We start from the raw sequence: 24635 nt of genomic DNA, 5'->3' as shown, positions 1-24635 counted from the left end.
CGGTTCCATCCCCGGTCAGGGAGCATACAGTAACAGATCAATGTTTCTGTCTCTCTCTCCCTTCCTCTCTCGCTAAAACCAATAAATAAAAACCTAAGTGTCTGACAATGAGAACATCGTGCTGAGTGAAATAAGCAAGTCACAAAAGGACAAGTAAATACTGCGTTATCCCACGTATTTATGCATTCATTGGTTGATTCTTTTATGTGTTCTGCCCAGGGATCCAACCTGTAACTTCTGTAAGTTACGGATGACGCTCTAACCAACTGAGCAACCCGGTCAGGGTGAACACGGGCATGTATTACTCAGAAATAAAAGAGTATTTGAAAAATAAATAATAGCCCTTTATTATCTTCACCACAGAGAAAAGTCAAGCCTGAAGTCTGGGAAGTGGCCTCCCTGTGATGGCGGCAGCACCGGAAGGGTGTCCTCAGCGTCCCCGAGTCCGGCCACCCTGACACTGCTCAGGAGCCACCAGCCACAGCCATCGGAAGGGCGGGCGCCGGACAGAGTGTTCCTGTCGGATGTCGCCGCTGGCCAGAGCCAGCACCTGGGAACATGCAGCTCACTCTCTGGTGGCCACGCCTGCACTGGAAGGTAGGTGGGAAGCCCCACGTGTGACACCAGATACCCTCCCCGGTGTCCTCTCTCCAGGCCTCTCCGCCGCCGCCGTCCTCTGTTCCTCGGCCACAGTGTTGGATTTCTGAGCCGAGAACTGGAACAGGCCGAGCCCCCGTCAGTCCGAGTCCGAGCTCTCATTGGACCTGGAAGACTTATGCTTTCGTTTCTTCTTCTTTTTCTTCTCTTTCTTCTTTTTCTTATGCTTTTCTTTCTTCTTCCTCTTCTTGTGTCTCTCCTTACCTTCGGAGGAACTGGAGCTGCTCCCGTCGTCCTCCGAGGTGGAGTCTTCCAGCAACTGCTTTAACTGCTGGATCCTAAACAGACGGGGTCGGTCAGGAACCAGAAACCGCTCAGCTTAAAAATACTAGCTTAGCAGCGATGGTAAAGAAGTCACAATCACCTCCGTAAGCACAGTACCTATATTTCTGCATGTTCTCTCCATTCTTGTCCACATCATGCCTGTTTGTACAGGACTGTAACTAGTGTACAAGCGGTCTGTATTCTTCATCGTCCTAAATATTTCTGCCCGTTGCCATGGTCCCTACCATTACTCGTTCTAATAGACATACTCTCCAAAGTCACCCCCACTGCTCAAGGTCGTGCCAGGTCATACACCTTCCTAACAACTGTAACTCAAGAACGCCAATTTTAGTCAATCAATCAATCAATCAATCAAAAATACATTTTAATTTAATTTTTATTGATTTTAGTGAGAAAGGCAGGGAGAGAGAGACAGGAACATCCATCTGTTCCTATATGTGCCCTGACTGGGAATCAAAGCCGCAGCCTCTGTGCTTGGGGACAATGCTCTAACCCCGACCAAGCTATTCAGCCATGGCAACAACCTCCTCTTTTTCCACCCTATCTTTTTTCTTACCTAAGAATAATTTTCAGCAGTAGCTCAGATCCCTGAAGACAGTGCAGAGAAACTAAATGAGAGAGAACCAGTATTCCCTGCACACCCGCACGGGCAGCGATTACTCTTGCCCTCCTAGTGTTTCACAGTGCGAGCTCCACACTTTAGTAAACTCCTCCTGTTATACTGGATAGCTTGTTTCCAACTTAATATAACTTAAAACTTTAAGATAGTACTGTTATCGTCAGGGCCACCTCACCTCATATCCTTCTCATGCCTTTTATTTTCTCGTATGATGTCATACATGGGATCTTCATGCGCCTTGGGGGTTAGAGAGGGTTAAGGTTGGGTTAGGCTTAATCCATTGTTAAATTAAAATTAAATTCCTGTTTCGCTGAAATCAGCCCCCTGCCACCCCCGTTTGGTGTAATTTTGTGTACTACATGTTCTAATTCTTCTGAGGTCACCATTACTTCAAACTCACGGAGGCTATAAAAACGGTTTTCTCATGACACAAATATAAGACTTTATATATCCTTTATAAGGAAATAAACTATGGCAGAATCATCAGTAAATACTATTCAAGGTTAGGAACATTGAGGTAATTCTTTTTGTTCTATGTGGATACATGATCAAGAGACAAAACGAGTGGGAAAATGGCATGTGAGAATGATTCATTTATAGGTCCACATCATGTGCCTGAAAACATGTCTGGAAGTCTATTCATCAAGCTACTTACTGTAAATTCCCTTTGGGGCGAGGCAAGACTGGACTTCAAAAATCAGTTTTGGAAAACGTTAGTGTAATGTTTTCATTTTGTTAAAATAAGGCAGAAGTATTCTTGTAATATCTGTGTTCTAATTATTCTCTAATTATACTATGAATTTTCAGAGTGCATTTTATGGTATGTGAGTCATCTTTAAAAATATGTTGTTGTAGACTGATGGTGGTGTGGTGGGGCAGTGAATAAATTGTCAACCCAGAACACTGAGGTCACTGGTTCAAAGATCGCTAGCTCTGAGCATGGACTCCTCAGCACAGGGTTGTTGGCTTGAGTGGGGGGTTGTCCACAGGGTCACGAAGCTCACCAGCAAGGTCACTGGCTTGAGCAAGGGGACCCTGCATGGTCCTGGTCAGGCACATATGAGAAGCTTAATGCACAACGAAAGTGAAATCAACTGCGAGTTGATGCTTCTCACTCTCTCTCCTCCCTCCCTCGGAAGCAAACGAAATACTACGAAGTGAAAGCAACTGTGAGTTAATGTTTCTCACCCTCTCTCCAAAAAGTATGTTGTAAAAATTTTATGCATTAAATTAAAAACTCAAGTTAAAATTATCTATTATCTTGTCACCCAGGGATCCATTGCGAACATTTTAGTGTGGTTCTTCCATATTATAAATGATCCTCTAGTCTCTTTTTGACTCATGCTTTCATGAAAATTTCCCCATGACATCACATCTTTTTCTAAAACATAATTCTTAAAAGCTATATGATTTCTATGTAGAAATTTATAGGTCCTGGCGGTTGGTTCAGTAGATAGAGTGTCAGCCTGGTGTATGGATGTCCTGGGTTCACTTCCTGGTCAGGGCACACAAGATAAGCGACCACATCTGCTTTTCTATTCCTCCCTTTCCCCTCTCTCTTCCCCTCCCGCAGCCAATGGCTCTATTGGTTTGAGCCTTAACCCTAGCCACTGTGGATAGCTTGGTTGGTCCAAGCGGGTCAGCCTCAGGTACTAAAAAACAGCTCGGCCCCAGATGAGGGTTGTCGGGTAGATCCTGGTCTGGGTACATGCAGGAGTCTGTCTTATTATTTCCCCTCCTCTGACTTAAAAAAAAGAAATTTATGTTGGGCTCTGGCCGGTTGGCTCAGTGTTAGAGTGTCGGCCCAGTGTGTAGAAGTCCTGGGTTCGATTCCCGGCCAGAGCACACAGGAGACGCGCCCATCTGCTTCTCCACCCCTACCCCTCTCCTTCCTCTCTGTCTCTCTCTTCCCCTCCTGCAGCCAAGGCTCCACTGGAGCAAAGTTGGCCTGGGCACTGAGGATGGCTCCATGGCCTCCGCCTCAGGAGCTAGAATGGCTCTGGTTGCAATGGAGCAGCGCCCCATATAGGCAGAGCATTGCCCCCTGGTGGGCATGCCGGGTGGATCCCGGTTGGGCACATGCAGGAGTCTGTCTCTCTGCCTTCCCGCTTCTCACTTCAGAAAAATACACACACACATACACAAAAAGAAATTTACATTGGTATGTTGGCCATTGAAGTTGTGAATTTATTAGTTTCTGTTTTTTAACCATATAAATAATTCTGAAAATTATCCTTTTACATTCATAAAAATTTGTGTATACTGATGTTTTGTTATATCCTCAGAATTAACTCTTAGAATTTAGGTTTCTGAATTTAAAAAATAATGAGTATGTTTCAGTTTTTTATATTTATCACCAAATTATCTATTAGATGAGCTATAAAAATTGATATTCCAACTATCAATGATTTATCCAGAATATCTTCTACAAAACATTAAAATGAAAGCACAATATTTTCAATGTCTCAAAATCCCGGGAGAATGTTTGTGGACCTCAGTTTGATCTTCGCTGATAATCCCAAATATACCTGATAAACATGGTAAAACTGACTGAAACAGTTACTGAACAGTGAATCGCAGTTACTAAATGGTGAATTAACACCCCTGCGGGTGACTCTTAAAATAAAGTATGAAATGACAGGCCCTGGCCAGTTGACTCAGCGGTAGAGCGTCGGCCCGGCGTGCGGGAGGCCCGGGTTTGATTCCCGGCCAGGGCACACAGGAGAGGCGCCCATTTGCTTCTCCACCCCTCCCCCTCTCCTTCCTCTGTCTCTCTCTTCCCCTCCTGCAGCCAAGGCTCCACTGGAGCAAAGATGGCCCGGGCGCTGGGGACGGCTCTGTGGCCTCTGCCTCAGGTGCTAGAATGGTTCTGTACTCAACAGAGCGATGCCCCAGAGGGGCAAAGCATCGCCCCCTGGTGGGCATGCCGGGTGGATCCCGGTCGGGCGCATGTGGGAGTCTGTCTTTCTCCCCGTTTCCAGCTTCGGAGAAATGGAAAAAAAAAAAAGTATGAATTGAGAGATCTATTTTACTGTTCCCTAATGAGGATATTTATGCACATTTCTAGTTTATAATAGAATAATATCTAATAAGGATAAAGGACTAGGAAACTAGAACCCTGAATTTTGTTATGAAACATGATTATTTTTTTTTATATAATAAGTTAGAAATGGATAACTGATTCTTTACTTCAGAGAAAGAATCAGTGTTCCCAAGGCATAAGCAAATAACTTTAATAAGAAGTTAGTTTTTGTGAATGTAACTAATCTGTCACATAGATTCAGTTTAACAGAGATGTACTTAACACCAGATACTCTGGCCAAAAGGAATATGTTTTCTGTGGACCTTCTATTTTCTGGTGACTGCCTGATTCAAGGATATTCACCATCTTTGGGAAACACAAATTGACATTCTGTGGTTCTACTTACTACTCTGAACTGTTCTAACTTTTGGTTGCCTTTGATAAAGAAAGGGCATTCTTTGTCGCCCGTTCGGTGACCATACCGTTTACAACGCCAACCTAAAAACAAAGAAAAAGGGGACATAATTCTGTAAGATAACATATTTTTACTTAATCAATATAAAGTATTAGTAGGTCATATTAAGATATTCTTTAATTAGAATCAAATCTTAAAAGCAAATGCAATCTGGAGGAAACATGTAGGATCCCAGGAAATGGAGGGAAACTACTTGCTCCCACAATCATCCTTTCATCTGAGTTTTAGAAATGAACCAAATACTTACTAAGCAATCCCATGCAAACCACAAAGTATCACTTTATTTCATTTTTAAACTGTGTGTAAAAAAAAAAAAAAAAGAACACACAAAAAGATCAAAACAAAACAAAACAGAGCCGTGTATTATGGGTTGAACTGTGTCACCCCTCTAGCCCCCTCCCCCTGTGGAATGCACTTCAGAATATGCCTTTATTGGAAGACAGGGTCTCCAGAGGCTCTCAGAAGAAACCAACCTTGCTGAACCCAGACTCAGCTCTGAATATAATTATAAGAAAACAAATACCAAGGAATTATCAGTCCAAAACTGTGATAAAACTATTCTCGGGAAAAGGAGGTATAATCAGGGTACGTGTGCGGTGAGGGCAGGAGAGAGCTAAATTCTCCTCTTCCAGGGAACAGTGTCAACAGAAAATGCCTAGACCTGAAAAATCAATACAATACAAGCATAGTCTTTAGACATAAGAAGATAAATATCAAAATAACCAACCCAAAGGGCATCAAGTGGAAATGGAGGGAGAGAGACTGGAAACAGCTATTTTAATCAGTGCATGAAGAACCTGTACAAACAAATGTCTTTAAAAGGCTGCAGCGCCCTTTCTTCAAATGCCACCTTGTGCTGCCCAGAGGTGTTGCTGCTCTGGTGTGGGGGTGCACGCAGAGCCCCACTGTCCCACACCCCCCTCGGTGGACGGTACCTCCATCCCTCGTCCTCCATGGCCCTTCTACCACGGAACACCCTTGTGGCTGCAGGGATGTCAGAGTGTGTACACCAAAGGCAGCTGCTGTCCTGGGAAAGGCCCCTGCTCTCGGAGTCAGGAGCCCTGGAGTCACATGTCTGCTCCACCTCTTACCTGGGACCACTCACTGACACAGGCGAGGGGGTTCACGATAAACAGGCTCTGGGAACCGTGGTATCTGAGTTGCGCGCACTTGGGAGTACCTGACACACTTGCACACTCACACTGCATAACTTTGACTTCCTTCCCCAGTGGCATCCAGAGTCCCTTGGTGGGCGCGTGAGCCAGAAACTCCCTGGCGTGTTCATTGCCCGGTACATCCGGTATACAGTCTTCTGGCTTCGTCTCATCTTCCTGAGAAAGGAAACCCGTGTGAACAACAGGGCAGAGAGCACCGGCACTCTCTCCCACCTGCCTCGGAGCTCAGCACCGCCCGGCTTTCCCGTGGGGCGGGGCTCCACGGTCACCACTGCTTACCCTCTCAAGAACTGGAAAGACAAATGAGACCTGAAGAAAAATGGAATGTACCAGAAGAATTACATCATGAAAATGAAGTAGGTCTTTTTAGAGAAATGTTACTGTGTTGTATACACAGAAAGGATTAGTGAGCTCCAATTTCTTTTTTTTTTTTTCTTTTTGTATTTTTCTCAAGTTAGAAGCCCAGAGGCAGTCAGACAGACTCCCGCGTGTGCCTGACCGGGGATCCACCCAGCATGCCCTCCAGGGGTCGATGGGTGTTGCTCTGTTGCAATTGGAGCCATTCTAGCACCTGAAGTGGAGGCCATGGAGCCGTCCTCAGCGCCCAGGCCAACTTTGCTCCAATGGAGCCTTGGCTGCTGGAGGGGAAGAGAGAGATAGAGAGGAAGGAGAAGGGGAAGGGTGGAGATGCAGATGGGTGCTGCTCCTGTGTCCTAGCCAGGAATTGAACCTGGGACTTCCACATGCAGGGCTGACGCTCTACCACTGAGCAAACCGGCCAGGGCTGTGAGCTCCAATTTCTGATTGGAAGATTACAGCAAGTTTTCTGCTAATGTAAAAGCTTTGTGGAATGAGGCAAACGATAGGATTCAACAAGTATGGTTTCCCGGTATAACAGCAATCACACGGTTAAGTTAAAATGGATTATACCTGGAGGCCACTCTCATGTTTTATAGTCTCATACATGCTGTATTTATGCAATGTATTTTCACCACCAGATAACTGCATTACACAATTAAGGTGCTGTTTTTTTAACTTCTGATTTTATTAAAGTTTCCATGAATATTATATTATATTTATGAAGAAAAGTGGCTTTATATATATATATATTTTTTAAATCAAAAGTTAAATCTTTAAAGAGGAAAGGTTGCTTTGACCTTTAACTACTCCTGACTCTCATGCCCCCAGAGGCTCTGACACTGGCCAGGGTGCTGGACAAGGCTCCTGCTTCAGGGGACCCGGGGCTGGAGGAGCCGCAAGTCTCCCCGAGACCACTGTTCTCTGAGCTGCTGACATCAAGCCACCAGCACCAGGCCAGTCAGACTCGGCACCAGGGCGGCAGAGCTGGGGGTGGTGGTGGCTGAAACCCACGTGGGCCTGCCTCAGGTTCTCAGGGAACAGACAGGTGGCTCATTGAGTTTCTACAAAGACACAGGCTTGCGGCAAAGCCCAAAGTGTGTGACTGGCACCTGCGGGGAAGAAACAGGAGGCTCAAAACCTTATGTAGCTGTTTTCATAACAAGTTGACTGAGTCTTTGCACTGATTCAGTCTAAAAGAAGAACCCACAGGACAAACTTCACACTGACCTTGATTAGCCCGGGAGGAGGTTTTTCATAACTAGAAAGAAAGAAAAAGAAAAAAACCATCACTAACCACGTTAACAGCAACGTAACACATTTTATTTATATATTTATTTAATATTTTTATTTATTCATTTTAGAGAAGAGAGAGAGAAAGACAGAGAAGGGAGAAGGGAAAGAGATGGGGGGGAGGAGCAGGAAGCATGAACTTCCATATGTGCCTTGACCAGGCAAGCCCAGGGTTTCGAACCGGTGACCTCCGTGTTCCAGGTCGATGCTTTATCCACTGCGCCACCACAGGTCAGGTACATAACACATTTTAATGAGCAATAGCAACTGTAGTTTAAAATAAAAAGGATACTTTAAATAAAAACTTAAAAGTACATTACATCTAAAACAGTTAATATAATAAGCCCCGCCCTGAAGAGGTCACATACAAATAAACTGATGCTATACCACATCCTCCTGAGATCTACAATTTAAATTCACTGAAACTGTAACTGACTTAGCAGCACAATGATTTTATTTATTTATTTATTTATTTATTTATTTATTTATTTATTTATTTATTTTTTGTATTTTTCCAAAGCTGGAAACGGGGAGAGACAGTCAGACAGACTCCTGCATGCGCCCTACCGGGATCCACCTGGCACGCCCACCAGGGGCGACGCTCTGCCCACCAGGGGGCGATGCTCTGCCCCTCCGGGGTGTCGCTCTGCTGCGACTAGAGCCACTCTAGCGCCTGGGGCAGAGGCCAAGGAGCCATTCCCAGCACCTGGGCCATCTTTGCTCCAATGGAGCCTTGGCTGCGGGAGAGGAAGAGAGAGACAGAGAGGAAGGAGGGGGAGGGTGGAGAAGCAAATGGGCGCCTCTCCTATGTGCCCTGGCCGAGAAACGAACCCGGATTCCCCGCACGCCAGGCTGACGCTCTACCGCTGAGCCAACCGGCCAGGGCCTGATTTTATTTTTTGAAGAAGGGAGAGCAAGTGATTACAGGGAAAATGTGAGGTTAAGAAGATCCATGAGCTAATTATGGTTTCAAACTGTCATTATAGACGTCCAGCTGTTTACCTGGCCTAACTTTTGCTTGGTAGCTCCTAAAACCCTTGTGACATAATGATTTAATGTTTTCCTCAGCCTGACCGTTCTCTTATGCACCAACTTTAAAGACCATTGAAAAGAGAGTAAATATGGGGAGTGCAGTGATTAGCAAGAACCGAGGGGTGGAAGGTGAAATGCTTCCGTCCTCTACGATAACAAGGAGAACAACTCCGGGGATGTGACACTGTGATTTCTGTAAGAAATGCATATTTGGTCTTCACCCACTGTTCCTGGCACAGAGCTCCTAAAACCCTGCTACTTTCTCTTATTTAAGAGCCATATGGGCGTCTTTTGCCTTAGTACTGAGTTTTGTTCCCAATTCTTGAAATAGCTACAGAGCTAAAAAGAGGAAAAGAGTTTATAACAAGCCCCCTTTCAAGGAGCCTGAGTTTATGTTAATGAGGAGCCTTTTGGAAATCCCCTAAGGATGGGGGGGCTGGTTGTCCGAGGAATTAGAGGATTGGACTTTCAGTCCTATCTCTTGGGACACTGGGTTAATCACCAATGCCAAAGATTAACCAATCATGCCGACGTAATGAGGACTATAAAATCTCCAAGGATCGGGGCCCTGGCCGGTTGGCTCAGTGGTAGAGCATCGGCCTGGCGTGCGGGGGACCCGGGTTCGATTCTTGGCCAGGGCACATAGGAGAAGCACCCATTTGCTTCTTCACCCCCCCTCCTTCCTCTCTGTCTCTCTCTTCCCCTCCCGCAGCCAAGGCTCCATTGGAGCAAAGATGGCCCGGGCGCTGGGAATGGCTCCTTGGCCTCTGCCCCAGGCGCTAGAGTGGCTCTGGTCGCGGCAGAGCGACGCCCCGGAGGGGCAGAGCATCGCCCCCTGGTGGGCAGAGCGTGGCCCCTGGTGGGCGTGCCAGGTGGATCCCGGTCGGGCGCATGCGGGAGTCTGTCTGACTGTCTCTCCCCGTTTCCAGCTTCAGAAAAATACCAAAAAAAAAAAAAAAAAATCTCCAAGGATCGGATTCAGAGAGCCTCAGGGTTTGTGAACACGTGGAGGTGTGGCGCCCCTAAAGAGGGCATGGAGGCAAGTTCCACACCCCTTCCCACAGACCATGCCCCCCTGTGCTTCTCTTCCCTCTGGCTTCTCCTGAGTTACCTCCTTCTATAATAAACCAGTAATCCAGTAACTGAAATGTTTTCCTGAGTTCTATGGGCCATTCTAGCCAACTAACCGAAATGGAGGAGGTTGTAGGAACCTCCCATTCACAGCCGATCAGTCAGAAACAGAGGTGACGACCTGGATTTGGCGGTCAGCACCTAACATGTGTGCGCAGGCAGTCTTGTAGGACTGATTCCTCAACCTGTGGGTTCTGATGTTATCTCCAGACAGACAGGGTCAGAACTAAGGAAAATGTGTAAGAAATCGACCGCGTATCCTCTGAGAGCATTGCTGGGAGGTGCCGAAGACCCCCACACAACTGAGGATAGAATAGAATTTAACTGTGGTCTGAGCACAGAGAAGAGAAACGGAGGAGTGTTTCTTCCTTTACAGTGGATGATGGATGAGAAATGCCGTGTGCAGCCACAGCAAGAAAAACCTCCCTTCGGCTTCCTCTCTGGACCCTTCCAAACACGACTGTGATGGAGGCGCCTCTGAGCTTTGTCACCAACACCGATCTAGAACGTTTCTGAAGGGACAGAGGAGGAATTATTCCCTAAAGACCACATAGTAAACAACTCGGTATACACGGAGTTAGCTTTTTAGGTATCCTGTTTCGAAAGCAAATCCCGGAAAAGTATTTTCCAGTGGGAAGCTGTGGCATGCCTTAGGCATAAGCTTCTATGAGCAACAACGGTTCGCACAGGTTGGGAAGGTGATACACTTCACCAGCAGCCAGTCACTAGAAATGATGATGCGGTGCTTCATGCAAGGGAGTCTGGAAGGGAAGTGGAGAAGCCTGTGAAACATCCTGTAACCCAGTGATAAGACTAAGGGAAACGCAGCAAACACAATCAGGGGGCGGGGTGGCTACGGGGAGGGCTAGGGTTTGTGAGGGTCTGGCGCTCTTCGTCTTCGAAATCTCAAGGACTTTACATGTGAGAACCCCAGAGACTATGTTTATAATAACGCTCTATGGTTCTAACTTCCTTCTCCCTTCCCTTCCATTTTCTCTTCTGTAAGGACTCTCCCGTCCTGGCAGGAGGCCACAGTGTGCACATGGCTTGCCCCGTCTGCCCACGCCAGGTTGCCACCCTCTCCTTTCCCCCGGGTGACTCCCTTTTTGGTGATGGAACCCCTAGTTGATATTTTTAGTTGACACCAACAGTACTTTTTTGCTGCCATAGGAGCTGCACAAGTAACATATGGGCAACAAGCTCAGATCCAGGTTCCTCAACAGCATGTCAATGTTTTTTCCTAGAAGGAAAAGGAATGGGATAGGACCGCCTATTCTTTTTTTTTTTTTTTTTTTTTTTTTTAAAGGCAGACTGCCACATGCAGCGCCTCACTTGGATGTGTCTGGAGTCTTGGAAGCTTGACTACCCTACGTTCTCCTACAAATGGAGCTTGAGACTTGTTTTTGGAGGTTCTAGCAGGGGAGCGCAGCTACTCGTATACCCTTGACCGAAGAACGGTCCTCTCCTCTAGCGGGGAAAGTCGTCCTCTTCGACCGAGCGCGCAGCTTCGGGAGGGACGCACATGGAGCGGTGAGGGAGGAAGGGGACACCCGCCTAGCCAGCCAGATCAGCCGAATCAACCCTGGTGATCAATGGGGTGACAGCTGTCGCAGCCAGATCGCCCTCACATCCTATTCTTAAATCTATTATTGTTAGCAACTGCCTTCCCTAAAAAGTTCACTTTTTTGTTTTTTTGTTTTACAGTGACAGAGAGAGTCAGAGAGAGGGATAGATAGGGACGGACAGACAGACAGGAAGGGAGAGAGATGAGAAGCATCGATCATCAGTTTTTCGTTGTGACACCTTAGTTGTTCATTAATTGCTTTCTCATATGTGTCTTGACCGCGGGCCTTCAGCAGATTGAGTAACCCCTTGCTCGAGCCAGCGACCTTGGGTCCAAGCTGGTGAGCTTTTGCTCAAACTAGATGCGCCCGCACTCAAGCTGGGACCTCGGGGTCTCGAACCTAGGTCCTCTGCATCCCAGTAAGACGCTCTATCCACTGCGCCACTGCCTGGTCAGGCTAAAAAGTTCACTTTTTAACAGTTTCCACAAATTTAAACCCTAGGTGTTTCTTCCTAGGGTTAAACAATTCCTTAGTCTAGGTAGCGTGTTAAAAAAGATGTTTCTCAAATATTAAGGTGATATTTAACTATTAAAAAAAGAACAGATTTACAAGTGGGAAACGGAGTATGTTTACAATACACTTGGCTTTGCCCTGTCACAGTTCAATCCTCTGCATTATCTTTGTAGTTAATCCTTAGAAAATAAAAAAGTTGGATATCCTCAAAGATGAGAGATGATATGTTATTGATGAAATCAACAACAACAGGATTCTGTGAAAAAAAAATTCTCAGAACAAGGATAGCTCCTGAAAATTAAAAATATAATTGAAACTTTAAAAAGTACAATGATGGAAGTATTGGAAGATAAACCTTACAGAAAGAATGAGAAGACAAAATAAAATAAGAGAGAAAAGACAGGGAATCAAAATAATCTAAGAAAAAAATGGAGGGAAGAAAATTAAAACACAAACCATGTCTGAATATTAAATAGCCATGAAATATCAAGAAAATTAAAAAAAAATTGAAATTCAGTGAGGGGGGGGGAGAAAATCCAGTAAGAAAGTTCACATTATTATGAAACTACAAAATACTAGGAATGAAGAATTCTTATTTAAAGCTTCCAGGCAACTTCTCTGGCTCCTGTCCCCCAGACCAGAGAACATTGTCTGGGAAGCGCTATACTAAATAAAGCTTTTGCTATTCCACAAAAAAACAAACAAAAAAAGAAACACACACACACTCACACACACAAATAAATAAAGCTTCCAGCCTAACCAGGTGGTGGCGCAGTGGATAGAGTGTCGGACTGGGATGCAGAGGACCCAGGTTTGAGACCCCAAGGTCGCCAGCTTGAGCACGGGCTCATCTGGTTTGAGCAAAAGCTCACCAACTTGGACCCAATGTCACTGGCTCAAGCAAGGAGTTACTCGGTCTGCTGAAGGCCCGCGGTCAAGGCACATATGAGAAAGCAATCAATGAACAACTAAGGTGTCGCAATGCGCAATGAAAAACTAATGATTGATGCTTCTCATCTCTCAGTTCCTGTCTGTCTGTCCCTATCTATCCCTCTCTCTGACTCTCTGTCTCTGTAAAAAACCCACAACAACAAGGCCCTGGCAGGTTGGCTTAGCGGTAGAGCGTAGGCCTGGCGTGCGGGGGACCCGGGTTCGATTCCCGGCCAGGGCACATAGGAGAAGCGCCCATTTGCTTCTCTACCCCCACCCCCCTCCTTCCTCTCTGTCTCTTCCCCTCCCGCAGCCAAGGCTCCATTGGAGCATAGATGGCCCGGGCGCTGGGGATGGCTCCTTGGCCTCTGCCCCAAGCGCTAGAGTGGCTCTGGTCGCGGCAGAGCGATGCCCCGGAGGGGCAGAGCATCGCCCCTGGTGGGCGTGCCGGGTGGATCCTGGTCGGGTGCATGCGGGAGTCTGTCTGACTGTCTCTCCCCGTTTCCAGCTTCAGAAAAATACAAGAAAAACAAAACAAAAATAAAAACGAAAACAAAAAAACCACAACAACAAAAAAACCAAATAAATAAATAAATAAATAAATAAAGCTTTCAAAGGTGGGTGAGGCGGAACAAGTAAGTTGTATTGTTGGTGGTGGTGAAAATGCTACCAGGTGTTGACCTGGGTTCAGCGAACTTGGTAGTTGAATTCTGGCTAAGAAAGAATTCAGAGGCAAGACTCAAACTATAAGAGAAAGTTTATTCATTTTATTAGAGAGAGAGAGAGAGATGGACAGACAGGAAGAGAGAAAGATGAAAAACATCAATTCGGGACAGACAGACAAGACAGAGATAGTAGAAGCATCAAGTCTTGGTTGCTGCACCTTAGTTGTTCATTGATTGCTTTCTCGTATGTGTCTCAAGAGGCAGCAGGGGACTCTAGCAGAGTGAGACTCAAACCAGCGACCTTTTCAAGTTTAAGCCAGTGGCCATGGGGTCATTTCTGTGAGCCCGTACTCAAGTCAGTGACCTCGGGGTTTCAAACCGGGGTCCTCTGTGTCCCAGTCCGATGCTCTATCCACTGCGCCACCGCCGAGTCAGGCACAGGGGTCTAATTTGATGACCAGCAGTACGCTAGGGGTGGAAAGGCTCCCCAGGGGCCAAGTCCTTGTTTTCCCAGTGTTGCCCACTGCTGTGCACCAGAGGCTTTCCTCCCTGGTGACCTTCTGTACCTGGCCCATGTTCCCTGCCCTCCTCTTGTCTACCTGCCTGTCACCGTAAGAGAAAGGGAATCACAGTGGCATCCGATTTCTCAGCAATACCGGGAACTCAAAATGGTGGCACACCACCTTTGAAGTTGAGTGAAAATAATTTCTAACCTAGAACTCTAGACCTTGCCAGACTCTTCTCATGTTTGAGGGAAGAACAAAGACATTTTCAGATGTCCACAAATTTACCCTGAATGCACTTTTTTATAGGAAGGCACTGAATGTGCTTCAGCAGAATGAGGGCAAGACAGAAGGAAGAAGACAGAGGACCCAGGAATTGAATCCAAGACAGGAGAGTGGCCAAGGGAGTCCCAGGATGACAGCCGTACGCCAGGTCTAGAGAGTAACCAGAGAACAGAAAGAAGACTCGAGGTGTAAAAATAAAGAACTGCTAGATGATCTGATATGTGAAAAAAGTGCTCTCAGCTTTTAGAGCCTCTGGAATAAAATCAGCAGTTGGATAGTAGGAAATTAAGCAGATGAAAAACAACTGGGGCTCTTATTAATACCTGAAAAGCAACACTTATAAAAAAACAAACAGCACTTGTTCCAGAAAGCAGAAGAAATCACAGAACACCATTTGGCTCAAAAGTGAACAATAATGAGAAAAATGAAAAAAAAAAAAGAAAAAGAAGAAAAAAAGAAAAAAAAAGAAGAAGAAGAAAAAAGTGAACAATAATGCATAGTTCTAATGTCAATAATAACTTGATTTAACAGAATTATAGTTGGAAGGGTGTAGACAGGAAAGTCAGGGAAAAAGAACTAAAGCCTCATCTTCTATGACAAGAGGTTAAAAAGCAATGTCTATTGTTCAATAAAAAAAGCAGTATAAATGTTATTTAGAAGTAGTTAAATCCCAATAAAAAAAAGCAGTATAAATGTAATTTAGAAATAAGTAGTTAAGTCCCAGTAGAAAAAACTAAAAGCTTCCTCATTGAGGCCTTGGTTAGAGGGCGAAGTGCAGGGAGTCTGGGGTAAATGAAGAGTGGAAATACAGAACTACTTTTGTTTTCCTTTAATTAGCCTGTTAGGAGTATTTGATGTTTAAATCACATTACTCTGAAAAACAACAACAAACAAACTGCATGACTCTGAAGATATAAAATTTTATTCAAATGCAAACAGTTTGGGTTTGGAACTGGCCAACCCAAATATGTCAACAACCAGAAAATTTTAAGTCTCTGAAATGGAAAAATCTTGCTGGTCTAGGAATCAGACATCTGAGGACCTCTTTAGTTTTGCTGTTTACAAGTGGATGATTCCTTGATTAGGTTACTTAACTGCTGGACCTGCATTTTCTTATCTGCAAAAATGAGGTTATAATCTCTGATGTTTCTGTGTTACAAAATAAATATGTAGTACTAACCACAGTCTGGTATCCTATAGTTAGTGACTCTGAGGGCTGGGCCGCCCTAGGCGCTGCTTGAGCTTAATCTAGGCAAGATTTTTGAGGATCTGCTTTACTGAGCTGACAATGAGCACCACACAGAGTGCCCTGAAGAGGCCAGGGCTGTGCATGCCAGCAATGCAAGCCCCCCAGCCCTCAACCACCACCCCACTGAGGTGACATTCAGCTGAATGGAGCAGGCCAGGTTCCAGCAAAGCAATGTATTTTGTATCAAAGCTCAAGAAAACTGACTTCTACAAATACTTACAGAATGGCAGGATAACAGGAGAACTGGAAGGTCATTAATCCAACTTCCAACTGGATGTTTCCATCTCCTTTACAACCTACCCTCCTCCCAGTGGTCACCCTGACTCTCCTTGAACCCCCTGGAGCTGTGGAGCACAGTGCTGCCTAAATTAGGCCACCTGCAGGAATACACTCTGGTCCTAATTCTTTTTGTTGAGCTGGACTCGGCCTCTACGCAGCTTCCAGCCTTAATCCTGGTAAACATCCTCAGGACTAGAGGACAAGTGTCCCCTCTCTTCTACCTGAGAGCCGCCTTTGCAGTGGTTAGGGACAAGTCCCTCACCCCACTGTTGATTCTCTTTCCTACCAAACTAACGATACGGGGCTGCGTTGCCTCTTCCCTTAGTAACACAAAATGGAAAGACTTCTTTATCGGGCTCATAGTGGGCCCTGTCACCTGAACACCGCGAAAGGGCAGGGGTCAAAGCGCACTTCCCGAGTATGCAGTCCCCATGGCCCGAGAGAGCACGTGACACAGCCCCACCCCACGTGGACACTGCGGCGGCTCCCGCGCAGAAGACCCCTCTCCCCGCCCCGCGGGGGCCCGAGCCTGGGGGCGGGGCCTGCGCCCCCTCCCGGCCCGGCGGCTCCGGCGCCCGCACCGACCTGCCCTCCCGCCGGGGCGGAGGGCGGCTGCGAGGCGAGTGCGCGCGCACGGGCTCGGTGACCGCGCGGGGCCGCTTGCCCACTCGCGGGGCTCCGCGGGCCCCGCCGAACGTGCCCACGCGCGCACATCCCTCTCTGGAGCCCCGGGGCGGGCGGGACTCACAACGACTCCAGGTGCTTGAGCTGCTGCAGCTGCTGCGCGTCCTGTCGCCGTCGCTTCTGCTCCCGGCGCCGCTGCAGCTCCTGCTCCGGCGGCTCCCGCGCCCGCCGCGCACCCTCGGCTCCCGGGTCGGCGCGTCCCGATCGGGACGCCATCGCGGCCCGCGCGGCTCAGGCGGCGGCCGAGCGCGCGCTTCCTCCGCGCCGCGCCCGCCGGGCCACCGCAGCGTCCCCTCCCGCCGCCGTCCCAGTCGGTCTACCCGCCACCCCGCACCGCGGAGAGGCCGTAAGTCCTAGCTCAGAGCGCCGAGCCCCGCCGCCTGGCCGGTTGGTGCCGGAAATTGGAGCGCGCCCCCTGGCGACAGCGGAGGGCGGAGGACGGAGAACGCCCTCGATGGGACCCTGGGTGTCCTGGGCCGGTGCCTCCCCTCCAGTGTCAGTCCCTGGAGGCCAGGGATTTAAAAAGTTTTTAAAAAATCGAATTTATTGGGTTGACATTGGTTAACCATACTATCTTTATAGTCAAGTAGAAAAAGGCGAACTTAATAATGGCCACTATAAATATTTTTGTGCTCTGGCTGGATAACTCGGTTGGTTGGAGCATCATCCTGATTTGCAGAGGTGGCTGTTGGGTCCCAGGTGGGGGCACATTCAGAAAAGATTGCTGTTTCTTTCTTCCTCTTTTCCCCTTTCTCTAAAATAAATTTTCTTGTGTGTGTGAAAATTACTGAGTATTTTTCCGTATTTTTTCTTTATAAAAATATCAAATGGGCCTAACCAGGTGGTGGCACAGTGGCTAGAGTGTCCACCTGAAACCTTGAGGACCCAGGTTCAGAGCCCCGCGGTCGCTGGCTTGAAGCACAAGGTTGCTGGCTTGAGCAAGAGGTCACTGGCTGAGCTGGAGCGCCCCCCTACCCCCCAAGGCACATGTGAGAAAGCAGTCAATGAACAGCTAAGGTGTGGCAACTAGGGGTTGATGCTTCTCATCTCTCTCCCTTCCTATCTTCCCTGTTTCTCTCTTTCTCTGTTGAAAAAAAAAATCAAATAATATGTTTTTTAAAACTTTTTCTCACCGATATTATGAACCTTTTTCAAGTTGAAATATTTCAATCATTTGAATTTTAATGGGGGAATAGTATTTTATTATAGTTTGCCTAAGCTTTTATTATTGGCAATCCAAGTAATTTACATTTTTACTTTTTATATTCAATGTCATGATTTAATTATATCAAAAGATGAAAAATTTATGTTTTTCATGAAATTGTTTTACATTTAAGATAAGTAATAATTTAGAATTACATTTTCTAGTGCTAATGTGAATTGGTGGTGAAAAACAGGAACTTTAAAATGTAAACTAAAAACCAATGAAAAAAGCAAGAAGACTTTCAAGTCTGGTTACTGATAGGGTGTATACCCTACACTGAATTTGAAAGCAAAGATGTGTGGACCCGGAGAAAGAGACACCTACTCAGAAAGGGCTGCTGGCTAACCGGGTTCAAATTAAACAAAAATAACAAAAACAGAGTCTAGCAGCTATTTCTAAACAGGGGCTTCTCAAGCAAGCCAGCTTCAGGAAGAAGCCTGCACTGAACTTTCCTCCTGCACTGCCTTCTAGCCATCTGAGCCTGTCATCATAAAGGAGTTTCTGAAATCTTAATTCAACCAATATTACTGAGATTTTCCCCTGTCCTATCAGAGCTCCATTTTGATCAATCCCTCATTTGCATGAGGATAGACGAATCAGGGATCAGGAGCGGGACTTCTAATTAAGTCTGCTTCTCCTCTGAAAACTCTCCCTTTCCACTGAAGGCTGTGTTTCTCCTGCTGGAGCTGAAGACATTTTGTTGGATCATTTACCCAGACTGCCTCTGTGCCACTTCATAATTGGGGTGTAACAACATTGGTTGTGCTGTATCACAGTTGAGCTGTTTGCCCCGAATCAAGTTTTCTGCTTTGCTGCACTCCAACTTGGAGATTCCTCTTGGTGTTGGATTGGCATGAGTGACAATCTGTTGGCAGATTAAAAAAAAAAAGTTTGAAAAATTGACATTGTCATATGTTCAATTTTAAAGTTGAACATTTCCACCCTCGTGGTCCAACCACTAGAAAAGGAGGCCTTTTCCACACGTTTCGGTCCCCCCAACCCTGATCCCGCGGAAAAGCCCAGACGCCCCGCCCCCGCAGGAAGCCCCACCCATGAGTGCTGAGGGGCGGGGACAGAGGAGGAGCGGGAAAACAGAGCCTGAGTCCTGGGCGTAGGCAGATGGCGGGTCTATTTCAGAGCGTAGATCCAGAAACTGTCCAAGGACTGGAAAACAGAATTTCAGTAATTAGCTTTCTCTGCTAATGGTACCAGGAAGTCGTTCATTCCAGCCCCGCCCAGTAGAAATCTGCTTCCAAGCACCGCCGACTCAGAAAAATATTTCTATTTTTGTCCTCTTTGGCTATTCTGGACTACAACCCCCAGAAGGCATAGGGGCTCACCTGACTTGCGCAGTATCGTTCGTTGTAAAGTGCTATGACAACAGGGCGAAGATGGCATGGAGTTAGGCTGGAGTGGGGTGGTGTCCCTTCCGCCGCTGCTGTCCTTTTTCTGGTGCATCTCACTCATTGCCACCTTCATCAGTTCCTTCTCTTTGTGAGCATCGGGACTTGCCGTTGTTCTTGCCTGCCTGGTGTCTGCCAAAGGATTGATGCCGTTTTTCCTGCCTGGCTCTGGGGGTGACAGAGAAGGGATGCAGAGGAGCTCCTTGGGGTGATCCCTCCAACTCCCCGGGGCTGGTGGTGCTACCTGGTGAAGCCCTCTCTTTGCCTGGGACGTGGAACAAGTTGGAGCAGGAGGACGAGAGGGAGTCGTGAAGTTAGGCTGCTTTTCTCTGCACCCTCCGCTCTTGCTCTCGCCGTTCCAGCCCGGGGACCCTGGCAGGCGTTCTTAAAGGGAAATCTGGGGAAAGGGAGTTGAAGAAAGGTGGGGCAGGACCCACCTGATTCGGCATCAGGTAAGAAAGTGTGTCTGACACTAACCATCGGGTGCATGAATTCCCTTTCTAGTTTCATTTTGTGGGCAAGATTGATCCTCTGATGCCATGCAATGGTTTTGGGGGACATAGGGTGATAGGTTTCTTACGAAGGATGTTTGCGTTGAAAACAAAACAAAAGTACGAGCACAATGTGTGTGAAATGCTATGAACATTTTTGAGAAAGGGTGGAAAGAATTTTTTAAAGATTACATTCACGAATGTCATGTGGCACACGAGCATCCTCCTCTAGTGACACTTCAACAGGTCTTGTGTATAAATGGTCAAAGCAGTTCTCAGTCTATGACTGAAGCGGGATGCATGTACTAATACCCCCTAATTCCTTCTTGCAATAGGATTATTGCTTCGCCTTTTCTCTTTACATTGCAGACCACAGCAGTTTGAATGAACTGACCTGATTTTATCAGTATCTTCCTTTACCAATCAAAGGAAAAAGTGTTATTTCACTTTTACTTTAAAAATGAAGCCATATATTTTTTCAAAAACAATAATGAAACCACATCACACACAGGCACAATGTGAAGCTATGGGTCTTAGCTAAAGTCTGCCAGCATTCAGAGAGGGAGAGATTTTCTAACTTATTAGAAACATGTAAAGAGTAGTTGGATTTTTTGGTGAGTAGATTGAACCATTATTTAGAAGAATTAAAAGAAAACTTTGAAAAAATTTACAAATAATTTACAAGCTATTTATGAGAGCTTAAATAACTTTTCATTTTGTGTAATTGTTGTCTTTACATTATAACTGCAGTTATGTTTATGGTGCAACTGATTGATGGAAACATTCACTGAAGGGAAGAAAGATTCAATATCAATAATATATAGCAATATTTAAAGTTTTATACCTTTTGATATATGTAAGCCAGTTTTATCCCTTAGAATTAGGACTGTCAAATATTTCTCAAAAAGTCCTGAAATGTAAGAAGTTATAAAAAATCTCTGCTGATTAACATTTCTATCAAAGATTACTATGTCTCCCTCTTTTTTAACTATCAATCTTTTGACTGTCCCATTTAAACTTCAGTCCAGAGGGTCAGATTGGCATTTATAATTTTGTTTTGTTTAGAACACACACCCCCATTACTTCTTCTAGGTTACTACCGACATTTATCTGACATTTATTGAGTGCATCCTATGGGCTGGGTGTTGGGCTAAGCAGACAGCATCTTGTCTGCCCACCCCAGAGCAACTGGGAGACTGGAGGAGGGGCACTTGTCTAAGGTCACATTGCTGGCAGGTGGGGTCAGAAAGGAAACCCAAGACTCCCTCTCTTGTCCTCTTTCTCTTTTGTGTTTTTTCTTTTTTTTTCTTTCTTTATTTTTCTGAAGCTGGAAACGGGGAGAGACAGTCAGACAGACTCCCACATGCGCCCGACCGGGATCCACCCGGCACGCCCACCAGGGGCCACACTCTGCCCCTCCGGGGCGTCGCTCTGCCGCGACCAGAGCCACTCTACGCCTGGGGCAGAGGCCAAGGAGCCATCCCCAGCGCCCGGGCCATCTTTGCTCCAATGGAGCCTTGGCTGCGGGAGGGGAAGAGAGAGACAGAGAGGAAGGAGGGGGGGGTGGAGAAGCAAATGGGTGCTTCTCCTATGTGCCCTGGCCGGGAATCGAACCCGGGTCCCCTGCACGCCAGGCCAACGCTCTACCGCTGAGCCAACCGGCCAGGGCCTGTGTTTTTTCCTGAACGTTGCGACACTGAGCCATTACCGTATTGTCTTCGAATGCGACATTCTTCTATCTCTGGGCGCACCTGTCATCTTGGACTGGAAGAACTGATTCGTATTTTACAAAATTTGAGGCGGCACTAGCATGACCTGGAGAAAACAAAGCTCCAAGTATGAACCAGGACAGTGTTAGGGTCTTGGCCTGCTCATTCAGAATCTGCCACCCTAGCTACGCATCCCTTCCCCAGGATTCTTGGGGCTTGACCATTGTCACAGCCATTTCTCTAGTCTCCCTTCCGTATTGTAGGGCCAGGCCAATGGGGTGTTAAAACATGCATATCTGCAATGCAAACTCCATCTCCATAAACTTGGTGTGGAAGATAATATGTATATAAATAGGTATTAAAAACAAAAACAAAAGTGTCAAGTGATGAGTATGGAAGAGAGTTTCTGGAGCTTAAGGGATAAAGAGATTATCTTTTATGTATTCTAATAAGGCACACAAAATCAATCATTTGTAGCTATTTATAGCTATGCACCTGTTAAACCCTTCAAATTGTTTTCTAATCATCCTTTAACAATTTAACTAAGTGTATAAAATGCTTTCCCACAGTTTGAACTTTCAGAATGACTGTGGACAGAGGCACCACTCTTTGGTATTGTGGAGTGGCTTCACAGGTCTCGGTTTGGGAGCAGACTGCCTGGTTATGGGTGCCACTTCCACCACTTATTAGTTGTTTCCAATTGCCTGTGTATTCAGGGATACCTGAATAAGTCTACCTAGGAATGACTTTGGAGTTCTGTTTTGAAGATTACAATAGAATATTTGCATGAGGAGGGGGTGAACACACAATTCAATATACAAATAATGTATTATAAAGTTGTACACCTGAAACCTATATAATTTTATTAATCAATGTCACCCCAATAAATTCAATCTCCAGAAAAGGCCCTGGCCAGGTAGTTAGCTTTCAGGAGGAAAAGTAATTTATTTTGCTAACCTTCCGAATTTAATGTGCTGACTTATTGTTCTTCCGATAGAGTTGGAAATGAAAATATAGGAGTGTCCTACTTTAAAAAAAGCGAAACTTTATTTTATCATTTTTAGTGTGGGAACTATTAAACATAAACCAAAGCATAAAGAATAGTAAAACAACCCCTCCTGTATCCAACACCATTTACTCTTTTAAAAATAACAGCCTTATTGAAATGTAATTCACAGATCATACACTTCCTCCAGTTGATATGTGCAAATCAGTGTTGTTTTCTGTATGTTCACAGCTATGGGCAGTCATCGGTTGCTCCACAGGTTTTGAATGTTTTTTATCACTCAAAAAGGAAGCTTTCACCCTTCACCTATAACTCTCCTGTGCTCTCATCCCTATCAGACCTCAGCAACCACTAATTTATACTTTCTGTCTCTATAGATTTGCCTGTTCTGTACACTTTACATAAGTGGAATCATAAAATCTGTGGTCTTTTGTGACTGGCTTCTTTCTCTTAGTATAATGTTTTCAAGGTCCATCCATGTTGTCGTCATGCAAACAGGGCTATCTGGCAACCTTAGTTGTTAAGATTTGCTATCAAACCCATGTTTGAGGCCAAAGTGGAAAGGAACTCCCCCTTTGAAATCTATTATCTCGCAGCGAACTGTCCTTTTAAAATTCCCCAGTTGCACCTGACCTGTGGTGGCGCAGTGGATAAAGCGTCGACCTGGAAATGCTGAGGTCACCGGTTCGAAACCCTGGGCTTGCCTGGTGAAGGCACAAATGGGAGTTGATGCTTCCAGCTCCTCCCCCCTCCTTCCTCTCTATCTCTTCTCTCTCCCTCTCTCTCTCCTCTCTAAAAATGAATGAATAAAAAAAATAAAAATATTAACTCATACTTAAAAAAAAAAAAATAAATAAAATTCCCCAGTTGCTGGAAAGGAAGTTAATGGTACGCCCGCTTCGCACAGATGAACGTCTGTGGTTTCTCTATGTCTCCAGAGCGGCAGGGCGCCTCCCTTTGCTTCTCCTTTGAAATCAGAGAGAGGCACTTGGGGGCCAAGAACTGGGCACTGACCATCAGCCCAAATGTTGGTTTCCCTTTTGTTCATTAACTTTGTAAAGATGTTTGTTCTTATTTAATAAATTATTGTCTACAATGGTCCACCATACCTCCTGGGATGTGGGGGAACCGATATGAAGGATTTGGAGGTAATGGAATTCGTACCATTTTGCTATGTGTGTTTTTTTAATGTTTTTTTTTGTTGTTGTTGTTTTGTTTTATTATAGAGACAGAGAGAGTCAGAGAGAGGGATAGACAGGGACAGACAGACAGGAACGGAGAGAGATGAGAAGCATCAATCATTAGTTTTTCGGTGCGACACCTTAGTTGTTCATTGATTGCTTTCTCATATGTGCCTTAACCGTGGGCCTTCAGCAGACCGAGTAACCCCCTGCTCGAGCCAGTGACCTTGGGTCCAAGCTGGTGAGATTTTGCTCAAACCAGATGAGCCTGCCCTCAAGCTGGTGACACTGGTGACCTCGGGGTCTCAAACCTGAGTCCTCCGCATCTCAGGCTGTCACTCTATCCACTGCGCCACCACCCGGTCAGCTATTTTGCTATGTGTTAACTATGCTCTTCCCTGGGGTAAAAGTCAGTTAGTCTGAAATAAGGTAGCTGTGTTCTTGTGAGGAAGACGCATTTGTTGGACCTAGATTTCAGTTAGCACTGTCCTCATGTCTTTCCAAATATTAACATAGAGCGGCCCTGGCCAGCGGTGCAGTGGATAGAGTGTCTTCCCGGAGGGCGGAGGTCGCTGGTTTGAGCCTGGTCAGGGCATCTATGAGAAGCAATCAGTGGGTGCACAACTAAGCGGATCAAAGAATTGATGCATCTCTCTCTCTCTCTCTCTCTTTCTCTCTCTCTCTCTCCCCCCACTTTTTTTCTCAGAAAAAAAATTTTTTTTAACATAAAGCAAAACAAAGAAATTCTACTGACCTGTGCTTTTTAAAATAAATTGCAAGAAGTGGTAGCCTACCAGGACAAAAGTCAGGGTGAACACACAATACGGTGTACAGAGATGTGCTGTAGAATTGGACACCTGAAACCTGTATAATTATGTTAACCCAGGTCACCCCAATAAATTCAGTTAAAAATAATGGGTGT

General features: G+C 45.9%; 2 protein-coding genes across 3 annotated transcripts in view; one reads left to right on the top strand and one right to left on the bottom strand.

Moving 5' to 3' along the window:
- The window catches only part of BBS9 (Bardet-Biedl syndrome 9), a 384264-nt gene that overhangs the window by 1933 nt on the left and 357696 nt on the right, over nt 1-24635 (top strand). The window contains exon 2 of one of the 2 annotated variants that reach the window (XM_066354391.1): nt 364-597. In XM_066354391.1, coding sequence (XP_066210488.1) covers nt 525-597 — 73 coding nt within the window. In that variant the 5' untranslated portion in view covers nt 364-524. Of the gene's footprint in view, nt 1-363; nt 598-19043; nt 19779-24635 lie in introns of those variants that run through there. The other variant, XM_066354392.1, reaches the window with a different exon arrangement.
- Nucleotides 594-17084, bottom strand: RP9 (RP9 pre-mRNA splicing factor). The gene is made up of 6 exons (XM_066354416.1): nt 16784-17084; nt 7821-7851; nt 6260-6389; nt 4990-5081; nt 1737-1798; nt 594-935 (listed from the first exon to the last, which is right to left on the bottom strand). Exons 1-6 carry the CDS (start codon nt 16933-16935, stop codon nt 737-739), a joined length of 666 nt encoding a protein of 221 aa, XP_066210513.1. The 5' UTR covers nt 16936-17084; the 3' UTR covers nt 594-736.

Source organism: Saccopteryx leptura, chromosome 12 (genome assembly GCF_036850995.1).
Source record: "Saccopteryx leptura isolate mSacLep1 chromosome 12, mSacLep1_pri_phased_curated, whole genome shotgun sequence".
NCBI classification, from domain to species: Eukaryota; Metazoa; Chordata; class Mammalia; order Chiroptera; family Emballonuridae; genus Saccopteryx; species Saccopteryx leptura.
Note: the sequence above shows the minus strand (reverse complement) of the source record. Positions and strands in the feature narration are given on the sequence as shown.

Coding starts and splice junctions, on each gene's coding strand:
- RP9 (XM_066354416.1), bottom strand. CDS start 16,935: ATGGCGTCCCGATCGGGACGCGCCGACCCGGGAGCCGAGGGTGCGCGG. Junction 6,390..7,820: donor CTCCTCCCGGGCTAATCAAG/GTCAGTGTGAAG, acceptor TTCCTTTCTCAG/GAAGATGAGACGAAGCCAGA. Junction 5,082..6,259: donor GGAAGTCAAAGTTATGCAGT/GTGAGTGTGCAA, acceptor CTTTGTTTTTAG/GTTGGCGTTGTAAACGGTAT.